This window comes from Apium graveolens, chromosome 10, assembly GCF_009905375.1.
Source record: "Apium graveolens cultivar Ventura chromosome 10, ASM990537v1, whole genome shotgun sequence".
Taxonomy (NCBI): Eukaryota; Viridiplantae; Streptophyta; class Magnoliopsida; order Apiales; family Apiaceae; genus Apium; species Apium graveolens.
Genome location: NC_133656.1, coordinates 197,779,359 through 197,794,302, shown reverse-complemented (window position 1 = coordinate 197,794,302; position 14,944 = coordinate 197,779,359). Strand labels below are relative to the sequence as shown.

General features: G+C 35.3%; 3 protein-coding genes across 3 annotated transcripts; all 3 read right to left on the bottom strand.

Annotated features, from left to right (window-relative positions):
- Positions 1-1,038: 1,038 nt before the first annotated feature.
- LOC141691568 (putative disease resistance protein At1g59780) lies at positions 1,039-4,179 on the bottom strand. Its single transcript, XM_074496299.1, has 2 exons — positions 4,092-4,179; positions 1,039-3,860 (listed from the first exon to the last, which is right to left on the bottom strand). Exons 1-2 carry the CDS (start codon positions 4,177-4,179, stop codon positions 1,039-1,041), a joined length of 2,910 nt encoding a protein of 969 aa, XP_074352400.1.
- A 1,569-nt stretch (positions 4,180-5,748) lies between these two features.
- LOC141693520 (uncharacterized) lies at positions 5,749-10,116 on the bottom strand. Its single transcript, XM_074498653.1, has 4 exons — positions 9,887-10,116; positions 9,123-9,224; positions 7,786-7,946; positions 5,749-6,133 (listed from the first exon to the last, which is right to left on the bottom strand). The coding sequence occupies exons 1-4, from the start codon at positions 9,981-9,983 to the stop codon at positions 6,026-6,028; spliced, it is 468 nt and encodes a 155-aa protein (XP_074354754.1). The 5' UTR covers positions 9,984-10,116; the 3' UTR covers positions 5,749-6,025.
- A 1,562-nt stretch (positions 10,117-11,678) lies between these two features.
- Positions 11,679-14,338, bottom strand: LOC141688792 (dnaJ protein homolog). Its single transcript, XM_074492906.1, has 6 exons — positions 14,112-14,338; positions 13,183-13,348; positions 12,929-13,073; positions 12,541-12,817; positions 12,254-12,452; positions 11,679-12,153 (listed from the first exon to the last, which is right to left on the bottom strand). The coding sequence occupies exons 1-6, from the start codon at positions 14,259-14,261 to the stop codon at positions 11,831-11,833; spliced, it is 1,260 nt and encodes a 419-aa protein (XP_074349007.1). The 5' UTR covers positions 14,262-14,338; the 3' UTR covers positions 11,679-11,830.
- Positions 14,339-14,944: the final 606 nt, after the last annotated feature.

The following is a 14,944-nucleotide window of genomic DNA, read 5'->3' as shown; positions in this document are numbered from 1 at the left end:
AATGTTGCAGATGAAATCTTTCACCAGAACGCCTGCATATATATATGTGCGTATTTTATAAGAGCTTATCATTTGAAGTTGGCTATCCGAAAAGGGAATTTTCGTGTTTTTCAAATAAAGTTTTTGTCTGTCTTCTGCTTTTGATAGCTTTTTTAGGGACCTGCAGCAACTGGAATTTTATTGTCATCTTCTTTCAGAAATAAATGAACACCTCTTTCTAGATCATAAGTTTCTTCTATTCAAGAATTTGATATAACAGTAGAAATCATAATCATACGGCAATCTTTACACAGGTGTAGAATTAAAACCTTCAAAATGAAATTTCAGTTTTCAGTGAGAAATTGTTGGAAACATCAGAGTGTGGTAGTTAAATCTATAGGATGATTTTACAATGCTTTTGGTGGGAAAGAGCGTAATAGTTCAATTTGGCAAATTTAAAGAAGAGTTCACTAGTTCCTCGTTATAATTTGAACTCATCCCTTTCTTCCATTCATTTTGAATGTTCTGTACTAGAAAAATTCAGTCAAAACATGTTTCTTCATTCTCACCTCTTACAAGAAGACCATTACAATAATCATCACAATATTTATACCTAAAGGAAAACTATTTCTGTCTGCAGAATCTGAAAATCATATTTTTTTCTGTTTCTATGTAGAACTTATATTATCTTCTTATTTTGTGTCTGAATTAATAAATACAGAAACTTCCCATCTGAATACTGTTTTATTGAACACAAACATAGAATTTGTAGATGATATTGGAAGTAAATATATGGATCATGTATAACAAACTCCCTCAAATCTTAAGTCTCCTGGGTAATTTCTCTTGAAGGCTTCAAGAAATTAGTATGCAGCTGTTATCAATATAGGCTAATGCAAGATACAAGGAAACAGACTGGGATCATAGACATATTACTTACTAGAACTTGAATCGAAACTTAATTAATAGGAGAAGCCTAAGACATATATTTGGATCCATCACAACAAAGTATACAGAAAACAAAATGCATGGATCAAGATAAGTAGAAAAATATAGATATCAGTTCCTTACAACAACCGAAGCGATATGTGCAATATTCTGCCAATCTACACCTTTATCCTTAGTAACCCTGGCCTTTAAGTCATCAGACATACTTGTTAACTTGAGTTCTCGGCAATGCTCCAGGTGTTTAAGACCCTCTGGAATCATTTTTAACTTTAGACAAGATCTAATCTCTAAATGTCTAAGAATTATCAAGGATCCATCTTTAACAATCCATTCTTCAAGTTCCTCTAACTTCCACAAATTTAGAACTCGAAGCAAAGGAAATCCTCCTGACGAGCAAACCATTGTTTTTTTTGTATATGAGCCTGCATATAAGTTGAGGATTCTTAGATATGGCAGCTTTTCCAGCACCCGCATTGGGTCAAAAAATATCCCAGAAAGTGATAGAGTAATTTCAGTCAGGCTTCCTGGAAATGTTTCCAGGACAAACGGATTGGCTAGTGTTCCAAGTAAATACAGACTGGACAGCTTGCTGAGGCCTGAAAGAGTTTTTAAGTAAAGGAGAGATGGGTTATTCATATCATCAACTGATCTCAGCCTCAAGGATTCCAGGTGATGCAATTTTGATATCCAATCGGCTAATATACCCTGCTGTTTCACTGGTAACCTATATACCAAACCTAACTTTCTAAGATTGCTCAATCTGTTCAGACCATATTCAATCTGTGTTTCTTCATCTACAAAGGCACCCCATAAAGTCTGGATGTCGAGAAGTGAACTAGAACTTCCGGGGGCCATAATCCTGCTGCGATAGCTCTCACTCAAGTACAAATGTCGAAGTTGTTGCAGCTTCCATATGCAGACAGGGAGGCTCCTGAGGCAAGTGTGTTTTAAATCCAAGGTTTGAAGGTTTAACAATTTCCCTATTGATGCGGGAAGTAGCTCTGTATAGGTGCGCCGAAGGCCAAGATACCTAAGTTGAGATAGCTTTTTGATTGAATCTGGTAATTTAGGCCTGAAGGTGCCTTCAAGGTCAACTACACAAATCATTTTAAAGCAATTCAAGGTAGTGCCTCGATGAATGAAGTTTCCTATGTTTTGTCCAGGTACAGGCCCTTCCCGTGAATCAAATGAAATAAATGAAATGAGTTGCTTGTACTGATTCTTAAAGGAAGAAGAACCAATGCTGTCATTCTCGTGAATGTGTGAAAAAATGGAAGAATTGTTGTCAAGATGATCGGCTACTCGAAGGATTTTGCCTTTCTTTTTGGATGACTTTGAGGCAGCGGCTTGTAAGTTGCTTTTGAGAAAGTTAGCTTTCCCTGCTTCCAACAGTAAAGCATCCATCAAACCGTAGTTTAGCCTACATGTTTTAACTTTTCCGTTTGGCTTCCATTTTGCAACTTGAATCATGCAATTTTGGACTAACTCGTTCAGAATCTTCTCGCCCGCGGATTCTGGTGTTTCTGCACTATCTGGTGATTGATCTACCAGTCCTTCAGCAACCCACAATACAATTAATCTCCTGGCAGGAATTTCACTGTTGGGGAAAAGTATAAAATACAAAAGGCACTGTCTGTTACTTGATGACATAAGATCAGAGCTGGAGGCCAGGGAAAGATAGTGGGATGCATGGGGATCATTCATCCGGCTGAGGGTGATAAACCACTGCTCCTGCGTCGCTGCTTTGCTGGACATGAAATCTGCCAACTTTACTACTGATGAAGGGATACCCGAACACTTCTTTACAACTTCTCGCGCCAATTGTACCACTTCTTGATCTACCTGGAAACATAATCTTGCATTGAACAACTCCCATGCTTCTTCATCGCCTAAAACTCGCCTTTCATGAATATAGCAATTTGGGGAAGCCTTGAAAAGGTCTCTTTTGGTTGTGGTGATCAAGAGTTTACTCCCATTAAATTGATTTGAACACAGGTCAAGAAGAGTCTTAGTGGCTTCTTCGATTGCATGTGCATCATCGAGGACTATTAGATACCTCTGAAACCCCCACAAATTTGATAGTTTATACTTTATTTTTTCAATGGAGTCATTTACGGCAAAGCCTACGAGAACTTGCTTTGCTATGCTAAACAAAAAAGAGTTGGGTTCAAAATCAAGAGGTGAAGTCACCCAAGCTCGACAAGGAAAATGATGAACAACCTCAGGATTTTTGTAAATTTTTCTGGCCAGAGTTGTTTTTCCAATACCTTTTCCACCAGTTATTGCTACTAGAGATGGTGTTGAGTGGCCTATTATCAATTTGTTTGTAATAACCTGAATATCTTCCTCCAAACCCACCGTACTTGAGTCGTTTCTTTCATCTTCTGTCACTGATTCCACGATAAATTTATTATCTGGGAGACAGACTGTTTCTCCGCATCCAGCAGATGTAAGGCCCAATGTTGTTGCCCAGTCATGGAGGCCGTTGATCTGAGCCTCAACTGAAGAAATCTTTCCACCAAACTTCTTTGCATATGCGCGTACTGTAGTTGGAGAAGAGTATTCAACAACTTCTTCTGAAATAAGATTGCCAGTAATGTCTTGATCTATCAGTCTAGTGATCTCCATCAAATAATTGGCAAAACTATCCAGCTTTCTGGTTTCAACCTCTGAGGCTGATCCTGAATTAGTCCTCTCAACTGCAGCTTCCAACATGGCGGAAGTAATACGAAGTTTTAAGAGGATCCACTGCAGTTGGCTATCGAGTCCAGGCCCCACTACTGATTCCAAAAAAGGGATATCCGTATTTTTCAAACAAAGTTTAAGGCTTTGTTCTGTTCTTGATAACTCTCTACAGACCTCCAACAACTGGAAGTTAATTGTTATCTTCTCGCGGAAATCACTTGTGCCAACTTCTTGATCATCACTTTCATCTGTACAAGTATTCAATATAACAAGACTGATCATAAGATTACAAGAAACATTATACAAAGAGTGTAGCTGAAAACCTCAAGATGCATTTTCAGTGTGTTTTTTGGAAATAACTAAATGGAACAAAATAAAATATAAACAAAGAATCCGTGCATTCTATAGTTTTCAGTCATATTCTTCCCCACCCTCCTGTTACAAACAGCAGCAAAACTACTATAATCATATAAAATTACCTGAAAGAATATCAGGAAAGACAAAATTTTGATCTTGACCTCGATTTTCCATTTTGCATATATAATCGACGTGAGCTCCTTGATCCATATCTATCAAATTATCTTGCTACTAGTAGAGAAGATATCACGACCTTGAGTTGAGGAGCCGAGAGGGTAATTTTACAGCTCTAAGGAATAGAGTAGAGCACATTTATACACATAGTGAACTTGCTTAGTGTGACTACTAATGTGTTGGAATCCTCCAATAGGAAACATTGAGCACATTTCCTGGAAACTACTTGAGTTACTAGCAATGATTTTTCAGCTAGACCGGAAGTAGGATTCTTGGTTTCACATAATCCAGTGGCATACATAGTGAACACAAGGAGTGTGATTCTGTCACTATGCGCTTGTTTTGGTTTTCATCACCGGGGACTCACTCTGCCATTTGTTGTCTTATATGCGTGAGGAACAAGGGATAGTAGTACTTGTTGTATTCTAGCGTCTAAGAGAGAATAAAATTAATTATGCTAAATGTTTCAGACCTGATCCCGTTAATTATTGCGAGATCTTATTAGACATTATTCGGTTACAGAGGAAGCAAATGATTTGTCTATCATATATATTATTCCATACCTGTATATTGTATTCAGATAGTCGGATTATACTCTTTTTGTAGTTTCAAAGGATAATTTGAGATTATACTTATCATACTTTTCACAAACACATCACTATAGGAGAAAAGTGCAGCATGGGCTTTTGTCATTGCAAGTCTTGCTTATTATTCTTGAATTTGTCACACATGTAACCTTGTACAATGACGAAGAGACCAACATTCAAAGTGAAGGAATTATTTATTTTTAATGTTAGGTAATAACTATTAACTTGTAATTACTACATAAATAAAACTAAAGTTGGGGATTTTGTCAAAATTCAAAATATGGCTTACTGTATCAAATTCAAACTACGTATCACGTCTGAAATTAAAAAATAAAAAATATGCATGCTTATCAATTTCATTATGCCAAACTGGACATTCTGGGAGGGATACATCATCATCCTTGCCAGCGTATGCGCCTTTTTTGCCAGGGTTCGGGGATAGGCATTTGCAATAAAAGTCTCTCTCAATCCTTGGTTGAGAGACTATCGAACCCTGACAATTAACAAGACATCGAATTTCTCATGCGCCTTTTTTGCCAGGGTTCGGGGGATAGGCCTTTGCGATAAAATCTCTCTCAATCCTTGGTTGCAACAGACTATCGACCCCTGACAATTAACATATTGTACTTCAAGCACTCTGCACCTCAAACTTATAAAATGGCAACTTCTTGGCAAATATTGCATGTATTTGCATAAAACTCAATGAGGCTTTCAGTTTTTTGTATAACTACTAAAGGGGAATATAGTCCTGACAAAAATAGGGGGAGATAGAAAATTAATTCAGCTAGAACTCACTGATATATTTGCAAATTCTAACCAGTAAAAGGAATAAAATGGAACATTTTACAACCTTGGGCATACAGTATTTCAAAAAAAACACCAAGTACCAGTACGTGTGTCGAACTTCAGTGTTAGAGCAAAAGAGAATTATTTCAGCCAATATCATACGTGATATAACTGTAAGCCTATAACTATTACAAGTGATACAAAACAGAACTTTTAACAAACATTAAAAACAAGTAACAAGACAATAGTGTCCATTCATTCTAGCAATATGGTACTCCAACAGAAATAATATATACAAGCAGAAATTTAATTAACATAGATTTATTGTACTTGCGATGAACTAATCACGAGTGGAACATATAAAGTGGTGAGAAACATATAATCAGTGGTTGATGAGGTGAGGAACATATAAAGTGGTACATTTACAACATCTTGAGTAGAAAACATAGTATCCCACTTAGAGAGAGCTCATCACTATTGACCCAAACAAGTTCAACTGCTTCGGGCCCTCAAAGAGCTGCTTCATACAATCCCGAACTAATTTTGAAGTTGAAGCTTATGCAAGTCAACTGATTGTTGAACTCATCAGTCATCCTCATCTTAAGAGTGTAAGATCCCTGAGAAGAGCAACATATTTAACAAGGAAAACTAGAGTTTAGCTGTACTACACTCATATCTGTTACACGGGGAGGGAGACATGAACGATAAACATTATCCAAAACCACACGGAGATTCTAAATCTTCAGATGTTTTAATCTCTTTAGATTGGTTCAGCTTCATACAACAGTAAAGCTATCCAAGCATCCACTTTTTTGGTCTAGACCATTCTTACAGTAGTTAGAGATTGTTTTATTGTACTTGATGACTTATGTACAGATAAAAACAAGTGGACCAATAGCCTGGTGAGGGCTGACAGGGGGAAAGGCAAAGGTACAAAATCCAACTAAAACATGAAGCTGGTTGACGTAGTGTACCATCTCGTAAATATGAGGGGAGAAAAACTTTTCTTCACTCATTAACAGAATAAAATATATTCAGATTGTGACACAGGGTCAGCTTATATATATCTGAACTAATAACCACTTATATATAGGAAAGTTTTAGCTTCAAAGGGGAAATATATTATAAACACTTGGAGTATGTACACATTCTCAACCTTGTTCCACCAAGTACTTTAATAAAAATTCTGACTAAAAGCTTTGTGTTTGATGTAGAAATACTTTCACTGGTGACCACTTATTAAATTATATATAAACAATTAGGGTGCAATAAATCCTTGAAGAAAGTGATGTTTTCACTAGGGGTGTACGCGGTTCGGATCGGATCGGTTTGGGGGTAAAAGTCGAACCAAACCGCGAAGAGCGGTTTTAGAAAATTGTCATCCGCAACCGCATTTGCAGCTGCGGTTAACCGCGTCAATTGCGGTTGCGAATTTGCGGTTATTGCAGATCGGTTTGCTGTTCAACCACTTACTTTAAAATAATTAATAATTTGCAAAAAATTAAATTCGAAATATTAATAAATTCAAGTTTAAGTTACATGATAAATTTACATTCAAAAATAAAATACAAACTAATGTTCCGTGTGGAGCAAGGATATTAAAAACATACAAAAATATGGAGGCGGGAGAAAAGAAAAAGAAACGGATAAAAATAAAATTACATGTTAATTACATTTTCTATTTATTTTGGTTATATATTTTATAATGATTGTGAATCTTATGAACGAAGTCTACATTAATCTAAAATTAGTTAATAAATGTGTATACTTATTAATTTATATGATATCAACTACATTTTTGGAAATATATTTTATTATAAATATATGTTGCGAGTTGCGGTTGCGATTTTGCGATTTTTAAGAATTTAAAACCGCATCCAAACCGCGAATGAGCGGTTTTTAAAATTTAAATCTACAACCAACCCGCGTTTCGCGATTATCCGCAAAATGCGGTTCGGTTACGAGCGGTTGGGCGGTTGGATGCGGTTCGTCTGTACACGAAAACTTTTCACTATCACGCCTACAACCAATTTAATTTACCTATTGACTTAATTTTAACAGGCTATTCATTGAAGTAACAAGGATTTCATCCCAATTGTTTTTAACACATTCCATTCAGTTAACCGACGTGAGTCGGTCTAAACGAAAATTAGGTAAAACTCCTCAAATTTTAAAAGATTCGATGTATAGGTCTAATCTATTGTAAAATATATAATATATTAAGAAGAGGTGCATCAAGTATATATCTATTCTAGTAATTTTGACTTACAGCAGGAGTGATTCCAGGTAGAACTTGAGTGTGCGAAAGCACAAATTTACCGGCTGATATAGGGCACCTTGACTTCTCACAGATATCGTGGGATTCTGAATGGACACTAATCCCCAAAAACAAAACCTGAAGAGACATTTTTCCTCCATATATTGGTTGACCTATAAAAATAATGTATTATCAGTGGAAAGTAGATAGCTTGATCAAGGTCATGGCCACAGCCTCTTATATTGTTAAAATATTTCACTCATGGTGTTGTTGATACATATATTGAGCAAATGTGGTGCACAGCTATAAGTGATTATATAACCAAAATATAGAACTAGATCTACAGAATGATCACTCCAATGCAAATTGCATAATGGATAATTAGTAATTAGTTCTAAATATAGAACCAAAAATTGTTATAGCCATCCTTGCCACATCAGTTTCAAATAAGTAAAAGGGATGATTTGTTTGTTACATGAGTTTTAACAAATAAATTCAATAAGTATAGCCATTTTAGCACAAACACTGGACTACAAGTTCGAGTGTAGCAGCAAAATAAATCACATTCCGAGCCAAAATATATAAATACCTAAATCCATATTAGCATTAGCATTGTACTTGCTCTAGGAAAGGAGTTGCCATATAATAGCAGTGGTCTAAGTAATTAGCTCAACTGGTTTACAACTTACAAGAAGATCTCTGAAGTTTCCTTTGGTACTCGCCTGTGTGTGATATTATATTTCACTTTCAGTGACTAGCCTTTTCTCTAAAAGCAGGAGCATTTAAGTCCCCAAAGATTGATTAGGAGTATAACTAGGAGGTAGCGGCAGTGTATTGCAAGAACATCTACAATCTTCTACGAAACAGGGATTAAGAAATTTTCTAGCTCAAAAACCCTTGAATTGGAAACCATCAACATATTCTGAAACTACAATACAATTATAAACCTGCACAGCCTCCAAGGTGATGAGCTGGTTTTCGGTCCAAGTCAACAAAAAATCCAACCAAATGTAAAAAAATCGTTGAGAGTGATGATCAATGGTGTTCTACGATCAACAGTTTCTAAGGCTTATAGTTTATTTGTTAATGTTACTATTGTTAATGTTTTTCTTCATCACTGCCCATATAAATTCTTCTAGTAAATCAAGGACAAGCTTAAGGCTTATCATCTCGTGTGGTAACCAACAAAAGCAGGCAAACCTCTCAGACTATAACGCATCAAAAGATAAGGAAATTTGCATATCTATCTATTAGATGTACGATTCTTGACAACATTCAACAATAAACGACAGTCACATATATACTCAGACAAAATACAAAAAATATATAATTACATAACATTGACTTACCTGAGGAAGCTAAAATCTTAAAGGTAGCCGGTTGTCCACTCACAATTGGAAAAGGAATCATGTCGATCCCTTCCACTTTGACAGCATAATCAGCTTTCCTATCTGCAAAATCGATACAATATTAGCATTCCTCCAGTAACCTTGTGGCAAAACTCTACCCCCCCCCCCCACCCCACCCAAATTCTCAAGCCAATGCAACGATAATGAATTCAAAACATCAACATACTCAATACCTAATCAGTTATCAAATATGTAATCAATTCACAAACATGTAACGTATTTCAATAAATTTATTCAAAAAAAAAGGCCTAAACATTATCAGTACTAAATTTCAAGTGATACTCCCATCACACATCAAATCCAACTTCTTAACAATAGGGGCCCGTCCTCACAGCAAACCATAATGAATTCGAAACATCAATCCCCCTCCAAACATTCTCAATAACTAATCAAATATAATCAATTCACAAACATGTAGTAACATATTTCAATAAATTTATTCAAAAAAAAACCTAAACATCTTTATTACTAAATTCCATTTATATTGCCATCATCAGTCCATCATACACAAAATTCAACTTCTACACAAAAAGGGCCCTACCAAAACAAAAACAAGCCCATTAAAAATAAAACAACTTTCTAACAAACCCTAAACATAAAATGATAAAATCAAGAAATCTCACAACTTAAAACTAAAAAATCAAAACTAAGAAGATGGGTCATTAGTTAAAAGAAAAGGGTCAAATCAAGAAAGTCAAACTAACCACAGTATTTGACAGAGGTAGTGGATTGAAGTGAAGGGTTGATCATCAAAGCAGCAAAGATTATTAAAGTTGTGAGCTTTATCTGCTTGGCATCCATTTTTGTAGTTAATTTCAGTTCAACAAACAAGAACCAATGGCTTAATAGTTAATAAGATACAAACAAGTTTAACAGCTTTTAATGTTAGAGAAGGGTGGTTAGAGCTTTGAGTTGCGTTTCAGTTTTTCCTGAGTTACGACTTCCTTTATATTTATATTTTTTGAATTGTACTTGTAGCTGGGTTTTAAAAAAAATCTGATTTTTTTTGGTTGTTAATCTTTAATGTTTTTGAATTAAAATAATTAAAAAAATTCACGTTCTTGTAATTTAGGAAAATTGAGAAATAGTTTTATATAACATTATATTTATTTGTTAATAAGTTCTGAAAATTTGTAAATTCAATTAGAATTTGATCAACTGAAATAAAAATTAAAAGTTGATTTATATTTTAAATAGAGAAATGGATGTTAGTCGGAGATGTACAAAAAGCCAATCGGGCCAGGCTTTATTCGGGTTAAAATCTCGGTTTTTTAAAAAACCGACCGGGCCGGGCTTTTTTTAAAATCGGATCGGACCGGCCGGACTTCCTAAAAAGTAAAATACCCGTTTTAGGCCCGCGGGCCGGGCCGAACCGGGCTTTATCCGGACTTGTTATTTATATATTAAAAAAATATTTTAATATTTTATAACTCGAATTATGAGTAATTTAAATACCGGAAAAAAAAAAATTTGATATATCATATTGAGTAGTTTAGACACTAAAATAAATAATTATTTTTAATATAATATATAAATAATTATATATATCTTAATTGCTTCTAATATTATAATATATTATATTAAATATCATTAAAAGTATTGTATATTTTTAAATTTTATATAAAAAATCGGTTTTTTAATCAGGATTTTCAAAAACCCGAGCTTTTATCAGGGCCGAACCGGACTTTTATCCAGGTTTTTTTTATTTTTTCGGGTTTCGGGCCGAGCCGGGTTTCCGAGAAAAAGGAGGCCCATTTAAGACCTGCGGGCCGGGCCGAACTGGGTCGAGTTTTTTTCCGGATCGGATTTTTCGGACTTTTTTGATTGAATTTCGGGTTTCGAATTTTTTGAACATGAGTATGAGTTGATAAGGTAATGTAGTTCCCAACCTTTTTAATTTTTAATAAAAGTTTAGTACAAAAAAAATTTGAATCTATAAATGATCTTTTTAATTCTTAATGAAAGTTTAGCATTAAAAAAAATTTGAGTGTATAAATGACTTAGTATAATATTTGAGTAATGTCAAAGTTATCAAATTATGTATCCGTAATATTTGATGATTTGACATTTGGTAGGATTAGACAAAAACAAATTATTTCTATCGTATATTTTTTGGTCTCATTTAGAATTCGGTAGGATTGCTGACCCCATCCCTCTTATTAACCAATCAAACCATATGGAAATCATTTCATGTACCAATTTGACACCTCTACAATAATTCATAAAAATTTGGTAAACATATTTGTTGATTTTTCACCATTTGTTAATTATCAAAATTTTAACTCATCACTTGAGAATTTAAGCTTACTGCAAATTTTTTAAGAAAGAAGGAAAAGCATTACCAATCTCGCATTACTGAACAAGAAATCATGCAGTCGTATTCACCAAACACAAATTCACAGTCTGGTGAGCATGCAAATTTTTAATCACATCAAATCAAAGCACAAGATTATTAAAAGAAGATTATTAAATATTCATGGGAGAGACCTTAATAGATGCAGAGCAACAAAAATTTGACGCCATTATCTCAAGGAGGTTCAATACAATTCCTATAAATATCAAACATACAGCAATATCCACTGCTGCTAGTACAAACATAATCAACCACCAAAACCATAACTTCCATTTTTATCAAACACTAGGATTCACTACTGCTGAGCACATTGCACTCTCTGAGCTCCTCCATGCATATCTTCATCCTCGTCGTAAGCCTCCGACTGTGCCTGAGCTTGTTTCCTTCGCATCTCCTCTTCGATGTTGACATCATGCAATGTAGTTTCTTCACACTCATCCAACTCCATCGGGGTCATTTGCTGAGAAGGCCTTGGTGGAAGGATGCCCTCGAGTGCCTTGACCTGGTCAAGGGTCAAGGAATCAGGGAATTCGACGTTGAAGTGAACGTAAAGATTGCCTTTCATGAAGCCCTTCTGGTACATTGGCATACCCTCATCGCTGATCGACTTGAATTGATCTGTGCACATTCGGACCAAGACATTAGCATTAGTCAAGCCTAAGAATCATTAAGCAACATTAAAATAAACAATCAAAACAAATCTTAATGCTACACATACCAGGCTTGATAACTTCTCCGGGATTAGACTTGATCAGCAAGTGCCTGCCATCCAGATGAGTCAAGACAAACTGGTACCCACAAAGAGCCTCAGTCAGTGACAAAGTGTGCTCGACAAAAAGGTCATCACCCTTTCTCTTGAATTTGGGATGTTCTTTCTGCTGCAAGACAAACACAATATCTCCTGTGACAGTATCAGGCTGCAAAACAATACAAAAAACCAATTAGTCAGATGTCACGTATATAAGAAGATTCCAATATCAATTAGCGATCCAGAAAGAGTCATACCGCTTCATCAGCTTCTCCAGCAAAAGTAATCTTCTGCCCATTCTGCATACCCTTGTCCACCACGACATCCAAAACCTTTTTCTGTTGAACAACCTTCTCACCCTTACACTGGGTACACCGATCCCTGTCGCTAATACTCTCTCCTGTTCCTTTGCATTCATTGCAAGGATGCTGCATCTGCTGAATCATAGAAGGTCCAAGATGCCTGATTGACACCTTCATTCCAGACCCTTGGCAACCAGCACATTTCATCGATGCCCCAGACTTTGATCCCTTACTGTCATAAACAAAATATCACATCAGACCCATGAACATTCATACTACTAAAATACATAAGAACCTAATATTTGATCACAACCAAGCTGAGAAACAGAAGTAATTAACTCACCCATTGCATTTAGAGCAAATCACATTGCGGGAAAGAGAAAGCTTCTTTGTAGTACCACTGTATAAGTCCTCAAGCGAGACCTTAAGGGGATGCACAACATCCTCTCCTCTCCTTTGCCTTCGTCCCCTGCTACTACCACCACCACCTGATAATCAACAAAGCAATTGTCAACAACTACTACAATTAAACACAAACAAAGAAACATCACCAGCAATTCGATACAATACACTTGACAACATTGTTGTATAACTTACCGAAGGGGCTTCCACCACCAAAGAAAGATGAGAAGATGTCGAATGGGTCATGGCCGCCACCACCACCTCCCATTCCCTCCTTGAGTGCATCCTCACCATACTGATCATAAATCTCCCGCTTCTCGGGATCACTCAAAACCTCATAAGCCTGAGATATCTCCTTGAACTGTAGATACCAATAATCTATCTATCAATCCAAAAACATAACTAAAGAAAGACTAATAACATTACCGCAACATTACCAAGACTCTACACACAATAACCAATAATATACAGACTCTAATCTATGGATTACAAAAATTAACCACGAAACTACATAACCAAACCAAAAACAAGATTTTCCGCCTTTCAAAAGCACAAAGCACCACCAACTATTCATCAATCAAACTAACCACAGTCGTAGCTCTAGAACTAAAACAACATTATTAGTCTTCACTAGTAAATTCTACACACACGCTCGCAAAACAAAATATAGGGATCAATCTAAAATCTTAATCTAGAGCAATTAGACACAAAATTACACCAGAAGCAATCCAAAAACAATACCAAAACTATAAAAATCGAAACTTTCCTAACCAAAATCACAAAGATCAAACCTTTACATCAAATCCCAAATTTCAACAACAACCCACTACAATTCACATACATACATACACATCTACACATCCAAAACCAACAAACACACAGATCTAACACAAACCATCTGATCAATACACACATAAACACAAAAATACATACAGAAATCAAAATTAAAACACGAAACATGGCTTAAAACACAAACCCATCTGGCTTATACACAGATAAACACTTAATTACATACACAAATCAAAATTAACACAAAAAGAAACAGACCCATCTGGCCTATCTATACATACAAAAACACAAAATTAGACACAATAATCAACAAGAAAAAAGGGTAAAGATTGTACCTTTTCAGGATCACCACCCTTATCAGGATGATTCTTGATAGCAGCTTTCCTATAAGCCTTCTTCAAGTCATCTTGTGAAGCATTCTTGGACACGCCCAAAACATCATAGTACTTTGAGTTATCACTTTTCTTGGGAGCCCTTCCAAACATCTTGATGAAAACGTTGTTTAATTTGAGGAAAGGTGGAGTCTTGAGCTTACAAGGTTCTTGATTGTATGAAAGAGGTCGTGTGTTGTGTTTATATGAAGGGGGGGATTACAATGGACGGCTGAGATTAAATACAAAAATAAAGAAGTGATCTAGAATGTTCTTTCGACTGGAAGAAGGACAAATCTGGGCCGTGGATTCAATTCTAGAGGCTTCTAATCGGAGACTATGACTTTTCTACTTGTTTTTGGTTTTTTATTTCTTTTCCAACTAGGATTTATCGATATAGTGTTTTTATTATTTGTTTTTGATAATAAATAATTTGAAATTAAAATGCAAGTCAATTTGGATTTTTTACTTTTTTCAGAACTGGTGATTATTATTTTGCGGGATTAAAATTCTGAGCATATAATTAAGAGAAATATTAGTGTGCAACTTTTTTTTTCTAATAACTTGTATTAAAAAGTAAAACGACTAAAATGTAAATTTTAAAAATATTTAAGTTAGACATTTTGAAAGGAGAAGTGGATTTAAGATTGTACATGAACAACAACAATTAATATCATCGTTTGTTTTTAGGAGAAAATCAAATCAAGTATGTAGGTCTATATTAATTTCATTAAATTGTCTTTAAATATGTAGTTATGCAAGTTTATATTAGCACATGTTTTACAAAAATCTAAGTT